Source organism: Narcine bancroftii, chromosome 1 (genome assembly GCF_036971445.1).
Source record: "Narcine bancroftii isolate sNarBan1 chromosome 1, sNarBan1.hap1, whole genome shotgun sequence".
Lineage (NCBI taxonomy): Eukaryota > Metazoa > Chordata > Chondrichthyes > Torpediniformes > Narcinidae > Narcine > Narcine bancroftii.
The window spans coordinates 493,541,905-493,554,322 of NC_091469.1; the positions used below are offsets into that span (position 1 = coordinate 493,541,905).

Sequence of the window (12,418 nt, forward strand, 5' to 3'; positions counted from 1 at the left end):
TTTTTACTGAATGGATTCCGCAGGTGCTGGGTCAAGAATATTTCCCGGAAGGTATAATACTGGAACGTGCTCACAGAGCCTTGCGTAGAAGACCTATTTCAGGTCAAAGTCCAAGACCTCTTTTGGTTTGTTGCTTGAATTATTACGACAGAGAAATAATTTTACGAGTGGCTATTAGAAATGCACAACAGAGAAAATCACCCTTGATGATTCAAAATAATCGAGTTTTCTTCTATGTGGATTTGAGTCAAGAGGTTATGTTCCAATGACGGGAATTCAACTTTGCTAAAGAGTTGTTGTGGAAGAAAGGTTACAAGGCAACCTTTAGATATCCAGCTGTTTTGAAGGTTTTTCAAGATGGTTACCAACCAAAGTTCTTTGATTCTCCAAAGGAAGCTATAGCATTTGCTCAAGAGTTGCCAATCACTCAGTTTCAACAGAGACATAGTCCGCCGCGATCTCTAAGGAGACAAGAGATGGAAGAAAAGAGTCGTGCTCCAAGAAGGAATGGTTGTAATGGTGACTCGGCAGTTGGAGCTGATTAAAAGAAGAGTTGTCTTTTTTTTTCAAATGTTTTTTTTTAAAAAACAAGGGATATTAAATAATGATGATGTTAGTTTAAGATGAAGTGAGAGTTGGGGGAGAGAACTGGATAGGCACTATTTCCTGAAAGTCATCTGCTACGAGAGACTTATCTCACACCCATTTTTTTTTGGGAGTTACCGCATTGCGCGGTTTAGACGGGAGGGGGTATTTTTAACCTCCTACCCGTTTTTTTTTCCTTTTTTTGTATTAAGAGATTAAAGAGTGAAGGGGTTTTTTTTGTTTAAATATAAAAAAAAGCATAAGAAAGTATTTGATTGTTTAAAAAACTAAAAATTGATATAGTTTTTTTGGTAAAGTTTATTCAGTAGATAAGGAATATCTGAAATTTAAATGTGAATGGGATGGATAAGTTTTTTTTTATTTTTTCTTTAACTTTAAGGTGAAAGGAGTGGTAATTCTGGTGTATATTATTTTTCTATTTTAGTTACAAAGGGAATAATGGTGAAAGTTATAAATTGAATTGTACAATTCTTAATGAGGCTTGAATTTTGTTTGTGGTTTATACTCCATTTGTTGAAGATATAGATTTCGTTGTAGATGTGTTTTTATTATTTGGATATCTGAATTTTAACGTAATGATTGGGGATATTTAAATGTGGTATTGGAGCTTTTATTGGATAACTATTCAAGAGTAAAAGGGAAAAATGGTGGAAGAGTACTAAAATTGAATTGTACAATGCTTAATGAGGTTTGAATTTTGTTTTAAGATGGTGGTTTATGTGACTAATATGATGATAGATGTGAAGTTAGTTGATATTTGGTGAAGGTTTATCTATATAGAGAAAGTTTTTTTCATCTTTTTTATTTCATGCTACAATTTTTTTTTAAGAATTAATTATTGTTTAAGAATTTTTGATAGATAATGTTACTAACTTCACTAATTTTTTTATATTAAGTTTGAGTTAAATATATGTTTCATCTTAACTCCGTTTGTTAAATATATGCATTTAAGTTTGATTTAAATATGTTTTTTAAGTCTGATATCTTAGTATTAATTACTTTTCTTTTTGTTAGTATTTTAATCGGTTATGTTTTTGTTTTTTTTGTAAGTGGGTTTTTTTCTCACATATATTAATATAACTTTATTAATTCTTCACTCTTTATTTTGGGGGGGAATGGGGGGGTTGGACTAATTTGAGTTGGGTTATTAATGTGTAATAATTATTGGGGAGGGTATAGTTTATTTAGATTACTGATACTGTATTGTAATTTTATTATTTTGTTCTTAATTTTTTTTAAATGTAATCCTATATGTTATTCATGTTATAAAGTCTTAAAGTTTAAAAAAAAGAGTTGTGGGCCCAGCACAGACCCCTGCGACACCCTGCTCACGACCGATTGCCAACCAGAAACCACCCCTGTACCCAACTCTCTGCTTTCTATTGGCGAACCATTTCTCCATCCCTGCTCATTCATCTTCCCCAACCTTGCATCCTTATCTTCTGGACACATTATCAAGTGCCTTCTGGAAATCCTTGTAAACCATGTCCACCTGCTCCCTTCTATCTACCCCTCATTATATCCTCAGAGAACTCCAGTAAGTTGATCAAACAGAACCCTCCTTTGCTGAGTCCACACTGCGTCTGCCTGATGGATCCATTTTGCTCCAGATGTTTCGCTGTTTCTTCTTTAATGATAGAGTCAAACATTTTTCCACCCCCAGATGTTAAACTAACTGGTCTGTAGTTCCCTGCCTTTTGCCTACATCTTTGTTAGAACAGTGGCATTACATTCGCCATCTTTCAATCCACCAGGACCAGCCCAGATTCAGAGAATTTTGGGAAATTATCACTAAAGCCTCGACTCAACTTGTGTCATTACGTTCAATTCTCTGGGATGCATTCGATCAGGACCAGGGGACTTGTCTATCTTCACACCCTCAGGTTTACTCAGCACTTCCTCTCTAGTGAAAGCGATTATACCCAGGACCTCCCCTCCCTTCACATCCAGAACATCTGCCTTTGACATGTTCGACGAGTCCTCCACCGGAAAGACCGACACAAAATAGTCATTCAAAGCCTCAGCCGTTTCCTCATTTCCCAATATCAATCCCCCCCTTCTCATTCTCCAAGGAACCAAACTTCACCATCACCACCTTTAGTGTTTTATAGCTAGAAAAGCTTTTCCTGTCCGTTTTGATAATTTGTGCTCATTTTTCTCGTCTGCCTTCCCTCTATTGCTCGCTTCATGGTTCTTTGATACTTCTTAAAGGTTTCCCCATCTCCTGGTTTCCCACTGCTCTTGGCGACCTTCCTGGAGCTGCCAGAATTGCTGTAACAGCAATGATGCCGGTGGTGCGGACCCAGAGAGAGCGGTGACCAGAGACACAGAGACATAGCGCTCCTCTGCAGGGTTGAACGGCCCAGTTCCAGTGCCGATGACTCCATACAGGATTTAAATGGCCTGTTAAAGGAGCCAACAGTGTTTTTATTTAAATACCTGAAACTGCGGAACCTATGCAGCCAGTAGTCTTGAGGGTTCGTACACTCCAGGGGAGCAGTAGACTGGCGTGGGGCCCCAGTAATGCAGATGACACCACCCCCCCCCCCCCCCACTGTTGACAAGGAGAAGCAGAGGAGATGATTCCACAGGATGGTGACTACGAGCTGCAAGTCATGGCTCTGTGAGAGCTGCTGGAATGAACACAGGGAGGGATATGCAGATCATGCATAGGTGAAATTGATCCCCAACCCTCTTCTCATCCTTGTCCCAGTGAACACAAATTGATTCCTCTCAGTTTCCAGGCCGTGCCAAGATGATGGCCTGCCATCCACCCAGTCTGCATCTCCAGCTGTTCTCTTCTGTGGCAACCTCTCATTAATCTTGTGACACAGAATGTGTCATGATTGCGTTTTCAGAGCAGGTGGAAGGCCACACTGCAGGAAGACTGCAGATCATGTGGGCCAGTGTAAGCCCTGTCACACAACAGGAGGAAGAGGGGCACATGGACAGGAAAGGGGCACGCAGCAGAAGGATCTTCACGGAGTGGGTGATAGGGATATGCTGAGAAGGGGATCGATGGTCCTGGGGTGTGGGTCAAGTAAACAACTCTGCCAGTCAGGAAGTGTACGTTGTTGCGTTTTATTGTAAATCTCTGCAATCATACAGCACAGTGCTGACATATGCAGAGACTGTACCACATTGACAGGAGACAATTGTTCTCAGGGTGAACAGGAAGAACAAGAGGGTGGGGGGGGGGGGCGGTGTGGTGATGGTGCATGTGGCCAGGACCAGGTACTCACTACAGCAGGCATAAAGGCAGCTACTGACTGAGTGACCCTGGACTTCGTAAAACTCACCGCTGGACCCTGCTGGCCCAAGTCCAAACATCAGCCCACCTGGAGAACGAGATGGCAGGAATCCTGAGGTGGAGGGTCTGCTCCTGTCCATCACTAACCCCCACACTGTCCCGTCCATCACCGAACCCAGCCCCCTCCTGACCCTTGCCCATCACTGACCCACCACCCCCTCTTATCTCGTCCATCACTGACCTTCACCCTCTCCTGTCATAACCATCTCTGAACCCCATTCCCTCCTGTCCCAATTCCAACACTGACCCTCTTCCACACCTGTCCTGTTGAACAAGCCTCCCACCCCTTCCTGACCTGTGTCCATCACTGACCTTCACCCCTCCCATGTCCATCACTGACGCCCACTTGTGTCCCATGTTCTTCACTGACTGACCCTCACCACCTTTCCAGTCCATCACTGATCCCTACCCACTCCCATCACCAATCCTCTCCTTCTCCTATCCCATATCCACTACTGGCTGACACCCCCATTTCCTTTCATGTCCATCACTGACTCCCTTCCCCTCCTGTCTGGTGTCCATCACTGACCCAACCCCCTCCTCTCCTGTCCATCACTGACTCCATTCCCCTCCTGTCCGGTGTCCATCACTGACTCCCTTCCCCTCCTGACCGGTGTCCATCACTGACCCAACCCCCTCCTCTCCTGTCCATCACTGACTCCCTTCCCCTCCTGTCCGGTGTCCATCACTGACTCCCTTCCCCTCCTGTCCGGTGTCCATCACTGACCCAACCCCCTCCTCTCCTGTCCATCACTGACTCCCTTCCCCTCCTGTCCAGTGTCCATCACTGACTCCCTTCCCCTCCTGTCCAGTGTCCATCACTGACCCAACCCCCTCCTCTCCTGTCCATCACTGACTCCCTTCCCCTCCTGTCCAGTGTCAATCACTGACTCCCTTCCCCTCCTGTCCGGTGTCCATCACTGACTCCCTTCCCCTCCTGTCCGGTGTCCATCACTGACTCCCTTCCCCTCCTGTCCGGTGTCCATCACTGACCCAACCCCCTCCTCTCCTGTCCATCACTGACTCCCTTCCCCTCCTGTCCGGTGTCCATCACTGACTCCCTTCCCCTCCTGTCCGGTGTCCATCACTGACTCCCTTCCCCTCCTGTCCGGTGTCCATCACTGACCCAACCCCCTCCTCTCCTGTCCATCACTGACTCCCTTCCCCTCCTGTCCGGTGTCCATCACTGACTCCCTTCCCCTCCTGTCCGGTGTCCATCACTGACCCAACCCCCTCCTCTCCTGTCCATCACTGACTCCCTTCCCCTCCTGTCCAGTGTCCATCACTGACTCCCTTCCCCTCCTGTCCGGTGTCCATCACTGACCCAACCCCCTCCTCTCCTGTCCATCACTGACTCCCTTCCCCTCCTGTCTGGTGTCCATCACTGACCCAACCCCCTCCTCTCCTGTTCATCACTGACTCCCTTCCCCTCCTGTCCGGTGTCCATCACAGACCCAACCCCCTCCTCTCCTGTCCATCACTGACTCCCTTCCCCTCCTGTCCGGTGTCCATCACTGACTCCCTTCCCCTCCTGTCTGGTGTCCATCACTGACCCAACCCCCTCCTCTCCTGTCCACCACTGACTCCCTTCCCCCCCTGTCTGGTGTCCATCACTGACTCCCTTCCCCTCCTGTCCGGTGTCCATCACTGACCCAAACCCCTCCTCTCCTGTCCATCACTGACTCCCTTCCCCTCCTGTCTGGTGTCCATCACTGACCCAACCCCCTCCTCTCCTGTCCACCATTGACTCCCTTCCCCTCCTGTCTGGTGTCCATCACTGACTCCCTTCCCCTCCTGTCCGGTGTCCATCACTGACTCCCTTCCCCTCCTGTCCGGTGACAATCACTGACCCAACCCCCTCCTCTCCTGTCCATCACTGACTCCCTTCCCCTCCTGTCTGGTGTCCATCACTGACCCAACCCCCTCCTCTCCTGTCCACCACTGACTCCCTTCCTTCCCTGTGAAGTCCATCACTGACTCCCTTCCCCTCCTGTGTGGTGTCCATCACTGACTCCCTTCCCCTCCTGTCCGGTGTCCATCACTGACCCAACCCCCTCCTCTCCTGTCCATCACTGACTCCCTTCCCCTCCTGTCTGGTGTCCATCACTGACCCAACCCCCTCCTCTCCTGTCCACCACTGACCCCCACCCCCTCCTGACCCATTTCCACCACTGACTGACCCATACCCCCTGCTGTCCGGTGTCCACCATTGACTGACCTGTTTGCCCTCTCCTGCCGACCCCCATCTGCCCTGTCCGCATCCTGTCCTGCATTGGACACGCAGTGCCAGTGTTGCTGTGACCAAGCCCAGCTACTGTTTTCTATGCCCTTGGTTTGCCTGTGGAGGCTGCGCAGGTTTTCCAGGCCACTTTGACTGATCACTCCATAGGTCTGAGAGTAGCTGCCCCAAGCAGCTTTAGGATTCCCTGCCCCCTCCACATTTGCTGACATCTGGAACATCTTCTTCACGGGGCGACTCTCTCGGATTTGCAACTGAGGCCTTGGGTTCTGCACAACAGAGCATGAAGATAATCAGCAGGCCAGCTGGGGACTTGCTTCTATCGTTCCTTAGCCCATTTCCCCGCCTGGCCCGGCAGCAAATTTGCATCACCACAAACATCTTCTCTGTACATTACAAAAAGCAAGTTTTCCACTACCAAACCCTGAGGTACCATCCTCACCACAGTTGACCTGACTGGAAATCTGCACTCCACCCCCACTCTCTGACTGTCATCACTGAGTCAATTGGTATCCAGTCAGCTTGTTGATGTGCCCTAACCTTTCTCACAAACCTACAATGTGGGATTTCATCAGATAATTGACTGACATCTAACATGTAGCAGGATATTCAAGACATAACTGATCTGTTAACCCTGTGCATCAACAACAATGTCGCTTCGCTTCCTGACAGGTTGAAAACCTCAATGCACACTTTGATGAACACAATCCAAGGTGACAGCAATGGGCAGCCCTGCCTCCCTGTGAAGAATGGGCAGCCCTGCCTCCCTGTGAAGAATGGGCAGCCCTGCCTCCCTGTGAAGAATGGGCAGCCCTGCCTCCCTGTGAAGAATGGGCAGCCCTGCCTCCCTGTGAAGAATGGGCAGCCCTGCCTCCCTGTGAAGAATGGGCAGCCCTGCCTCCCTGTGAAGAATGGGCAGCCCTGCCTCCCTGTGAAGAATGGGCAGCCCTGCCTCCCTGTGAAGAATGGGCAGCCCTGCCTCCCTGTGAAGAATGGGCAGCCCTGCCTCCCTGTGAAGAATGGGCAGCCCTGCCTCCCTGTGAAGAATGGGCAGCCCTCCCTCCTCACGGCTGAGGTGAAGAGGATCTGTTCCAGTGTGAACCCAGAGAACTGTAGTGAGGTCTTTGACAGGGTCTCGTTTGGCAGGTTAGCCAGAAAGGTTCAGTCACTTGTTATTCATGGTGGTGTAGTAAATTGGATTAGACATTAAACAAGAGAAATCAGAATGGTAGTAGAGGATTCTCTGTCTGACTGGAGGCCTGTGTCGAGTGGTGTGCCTCAGGGATCAGTGCTGGGACCCTTTTTGTTTGTTGTCTATATCAATAGATAATGTGGTAAAAAGGATCAGGAAGTTTGCAGATGACGCTAAGATTGGAGACATTGTGGACAGTGAAGAAGGTTTTCAAAGTTTGCAGAGGGATCTGGACCAGTTGGCAAAATGGGCTGAAAAATGGCCGATGGAATTTAATGCAGACAAGGGTGAGGTGTTGCATTTTGGAAGGGCAAACCAAGAAAGGACGTACACGGTGAATGGTCGGGCACTGAGGAGTGGGGTAGAACTGAAGGATCTGGGAATAGCATACAAGGGAGAATAATGGTTTGGAACAGGCTAGAAGGGCCTGTTTCCGTGCAGGAGTAGTCTGTGATTCTATCATTCTTAAGTCAAGTTTATTGTCATCTGATTGTGCAGTCCAACCCGATGAAACAGTGTTCGCCGGTCCTCAGTACAAAAACATGCAAACAGACAAGATGTAGGGGATTAGGGGATATGGGGAGAAGGCAGGTAGGTGGAGTTAGGTCATAAATTAGATCAGCCATGATCTAAATGGCTCAATGGGCCATTTTTGGCCTACTCCTGTTCCTACTTCCCATGTAACACATATACAGATAAATAATACATATGTAGGACAAGTACTATATCTACAAAAATAACTAATCCCATCTGCCTTGTTCTGCACTATTCACCAGTTGATCAATATAATTTTATGGCGTCAACAATACTGTCAATCTTTGCAGCATCTGTAATTTACAATGTTCATGCCTGAGTCTTTAGGGCATAATACAACCAGCAAAGGTGCCAGCTCCAATCCCTGTCATACACCGCTGCTCACAAACTTCATCCCTACCATCACCTCCCACAGGGCACCATAACCAGTGCTTGGTACAAGTGCTACACGAGGTCCCACTCTTGGACTCCGTGAAGCTCCCGGCGCAGGACGGCAGACTTCGGAGCTGCAGAGGGTTGAGATGGGTGGAAATGTTCTGTTACTCACCAGCAGTGCAGAGGATACAGCCATCCCCAATCCTTCTTGCACAGGTTCCTTCTTGGTAAGGACATTGGCGGCAGTTGTATGATGGTGGTGGGCTGTGGTGTATACCCTGGAGACAGCAACTGATGTGGTTCCAAGCGGATAGGGGTTTGAGGAACCCTGTGGTGCCTGACATGTAGAAACAGAGGAGCATGCACAGGCAGACATCACAGGGCAATGGCAGAGCAAAGGGGAGTGGGTGGGACAGAACAAGGGGGGGGGGAGAGAGGACAAGAGGATAGGGAGGGGGAGAAGGGGATGAGGACAGGAGGATGGAGAGAGGGGGTGGGGATGCGAATGGGGGGGAGGGGTGAGAGGCCAAAGAGGAGGGGAGAGGGGGCGAGGGGAAAGGGGTGAGAACAGGAGGAGTGGAGAGGGGTGGAGGAGAAGGCAAGAGGAGGAGAGGGGTGGAGAAGGTGAGAGGAGGGAGGGGATGGAGGGGGAGAAATGGCTAGCAGAAGAGGAGAGGAGAGGGACAAGGGGAGGAGGCCGAGGGGGGCAAGGACAGGAGGAGGGGAGAGGGGGAGTGGGGAGAAGGGGGAGAGGGAGCGAAGGATGGTAGGAAGGGGAGGAGGGGCAAGGGGAGGAGGAGGGGGTGAGGATGGAAGGAGGGGGTGAGGATGGAAGGAGTGGGAGAGGGGAACGTGAGGAGAGAGGGGGAGGCTACAGTGAGGGGTTTGTGAGAGGAGGGTAGTGGGAGGTGACTATGGGGTTAGGGAACAGTGAAGGGGAGGGGTGAATGAGGGGGAAGGACTGTGAGGGGGAGGGTGATGGGCAGGGGATGGTGAGGGGGAGGAGAAGATGGTAAGGGGATTGTGAGGGGGAGGAGACGGTGAGAGGGAGGGGACAGTGAGGGGGAGGGGGCTTTGCAGAGTGGTCTGTGCCCATCCCCCTCCAACTATACTCACGGCTGCAGCCCTCTGCCCATCAGGTGTGGGGTGGTGCTGTGTCCTGCACTGTGCATCGCCTGCATTGTTCAGTGCTGATGCCTGCTGAAGGTGTGCTGAACTCAAACTATCACCCTGTCTCCTTCCAAATACGTGTTCTGCAGGGAGGGAGAGAGAGGGAGGCAGTGGGGTAGTGGATGAAGGGGAAGCAGGGGGTGGGTGGGAGATAGGGTGAATCCAGGGGGAGAGGGGGCATGGTGATCGTGGGGGAGAGAGATCAACATTGGGAAGAGGGGGTTAACAGGGTAGAGAGGGGGTATGTGAGAGAGAGAGTGTTAATGTGGGGGAGAGGGTGAATGTGGGGAGAGGGAAAGATGGTGAACATAGGGGAGAAGGGTCCGTTTCTGTTGTGTGGTGTTCTCAGTGGTTGAAGGACAGAGGGATATGCCAAAGTAGAGGTGTTGCCAAGCATTCTTAACCAAGAAATTAGCAGGTTTGTCCCGGGTCAGGTTCCAAGAACTTGAAGCTATCTACTCTTTCCAATTCAGCACCATTAGTGTGGATAGGGGTGTGGACTCTGCCCCCTCTCCTGGAACAATGATCACCTCCTTCATCTTATTGATGTTGAGAGGTTGTAATCTTGGCATCAAGCCACTAAATTTAGATAGTAACATGCTCTTTCGGCCCATGAGTCCGTGCTGCCCAATTTACACACAATTAACCTACACCACTGGTACGTGGCAGGAAACCAAAGCCCCCAGGGAATCCCCTACAGACACGGGGAGAACGTACAAGCTCCTTACAGAGAGTGAAGGATTAGAACCCTGGACCCAATCACTGGCACTGTCCCAGTGTTGCGCTAACTGCTACATCAACTGTGCCACCCACTAGTCTTTCACTTTCCTGTATTGCATCTCATTGTTATTTGGTTCCAGGACCGTGACTGTGGTATCAGTGGCAAACAAGATGAAGTGGGAAGAGTATTTCGCTGTACAGTCATGTGATGCAGTTGGGGACTGAGACCACATCCTTGAGGAGTGCCAGTGTTTATGTGAAAGATGTTATCCATCTTCACTGACTTTCGTCTGTTAGACAGGAAGTCACTGATGTCATTGCAAAGGGGCACTGATGCCTCGATCATCGTTTGGGAAGGAGTAGTTGATGAACTGCTGTTTAACATCAATGCCCTTGGTGTTCTTGAGATGAGTGGAGAGTTAGAGAATGGAGTCTGCCGTATCTACTGCTCCCTTCAAAATGTTCAACACCTTTCCTTCAACGACCTTTAAGGAAGAGAGACTTGAGGACTCACCATCTTCTGAAAGAATACACTTTGTGTGCTTGTAGAATAGAATGAGTTGAGATAAAGTTCTGAATCAAGCAAACAAGAGGCTGCAGATGCGATTAAACAAAAAGGAGGCACTGGGGTTGAATGCAATACACAAATGAGCTGGAGAAACTCAGCAATGGCCCTTTATCACAGTAAGAAGCAGACAGGTGTTTGCATAAAAAGTTTGGGGGGGAGCAAGGGAGGAAGTGGCCTCCCCAACATGATCCCACCACCAGACACATCTTCCCCTCCCTCTCTGCCTTCCGCAGGGACCGCTCCCACCGGGACTCCGTCGTCTACTCATTCCTTCTCATTAATTGCCCCCTTAGTACCTACCTGTGTGACCCCAAGAAATGCGTCACTTGCATTCACCCCTCCTCCCTCACCAATATTTGAGCCATAAACAGTCTTTCCAAGTGAAGCAACATTTCATCCGGTACTCCCATTGTGGTCTCCTCTACATCAGAGACACTGGGAAATTGTTTCGTTGAGCATCTTGGCTCTGTCCGCTGCAACAGCAAGTGGCCACCCACTCTAATTCCACACACTATTCCCACACCGACATGTCTGTCCATGGTCTGTCAAACCAAAGCTACCCATAAATTGGATGAGCACCTACTATTCGGTCTGGTCACTCTTCAACCAGACATCATTAACATCGACCTCCAATTTCCATTAAACCTCTCTACCAAGTCTCTCTTTCCCTACCCCAGTCTCCTTACCTCCAACTCCCTACCCTTTCCCTCTCCAATCAGAGCTACCTCCTCCCACATTTCTCAATGTTTATCTCATCCCACCCGTATCCACTTCTGACCTGTTAGCGTGTTCTCTTCCGCCCCAAAACCACCCACCCTCCCTCCCCACCCCCATTTTTTGTTAATCCCCTATCCAAAGCCAAAGCCTGAAATGTTAGAACATAGAACACTGCACAGTACCTGGCCTTCAGTCCTTGATGTTGTGCCGACCTATATAGACGTACTCAAAAAGGAACCCTTCCCTCCCTCACACCCATAACCCTTGCATCCATGTACCTAAAAGTCTTATAAATGTCCCTAATGTTCCAGGCGCTAACACCACCCCTGGAATTCCAGGTGCCCACCACTCTGTGTTAACAACTTGTCTCTGACTTTCCTCCCTTCACCTTGTACAGATGACCTCTGAAGTTTGCTACTCTCACCTGGGGAAAAAAGTACTGGCTCTCAACCCTATCTATGCCGCTCATGAACATTGGTTACCTTTTATTTCCTGTAGATGTTTTGTGACCTGCTGAGGTTCTCCAGCACATTTGTAGACTACAGATGCTGAAAGCTGAAGCTAAACACAAACTCAGATGCTGCTCGACTGAGTGAGTTCCTGCAGAGTTTGAGGTGACATCTGAATTAGCTGGGCTGAAACATACACTACCTGCCAGGAAATGATTCAGCAGAGGCTCACTGAGCTCAGGGCAGAGTCTGACAGGAAAACATCGATTGGGAGCAGATGCTTGTGGTCTCCAGAGAACTCCAAACATTGATAACTCTCTGAGAGAAGAATTTAGGAGCGGCACGGTTAGCACAACGCTGTTATAGCACCAGGAACCGGGATCGGGGTTTGAATCCAACGCTGTCTGTAAGGAATTTGTATGTTTTTACAGTGTCTGTGTGGGTTTTCCCTGGGTGCTCCAGTTTCCTCCCACCCTTCAAAGCATACCGGGGGTTGGAGGCCAATCGGGTGCAAATGGGCAGCAGGGGCTCGTGGGCT

At 49.2% G+C, this 12,418-nt stretch overlaps 1 protein-coding gene across 1 annotated transcript in view; it reads right to left on the bottom strand.

The window, feature by feature from the left end:
- Positions 1-3,673: 3,673 nt before the first annotated feature.
- Positions 3,674-12,418, bottom strand: part of mapk15 (mitogen-activated protein kinase 15) — a 112,970-nt gene continuing 104,225 nt past the window's right edge. Inside the window, exons 12-15 of the mRNA XM_069915165.1 lie at positions 9,373-9,509; positions 8,429-8,593; positions 6,135-6,424; positions 3,674-3,944 (exon numbers count right to left, since the gene is read on the bottom strand). Coding sequence (XP_069771266.1) covers positions 3,902-3,944; positions 6,135-6,424; positions 8,429-8,593; positions 9,373-9,509 — 635 coding nt within the window. The 3' untranslated portion in view covers positions 3,674-3,901. The remainder of the gene's footprint in view (positions 3,945-6,134; positions 6,425-8,428; positions 8,594-9,372; positions 9,510-12,418) is intronic.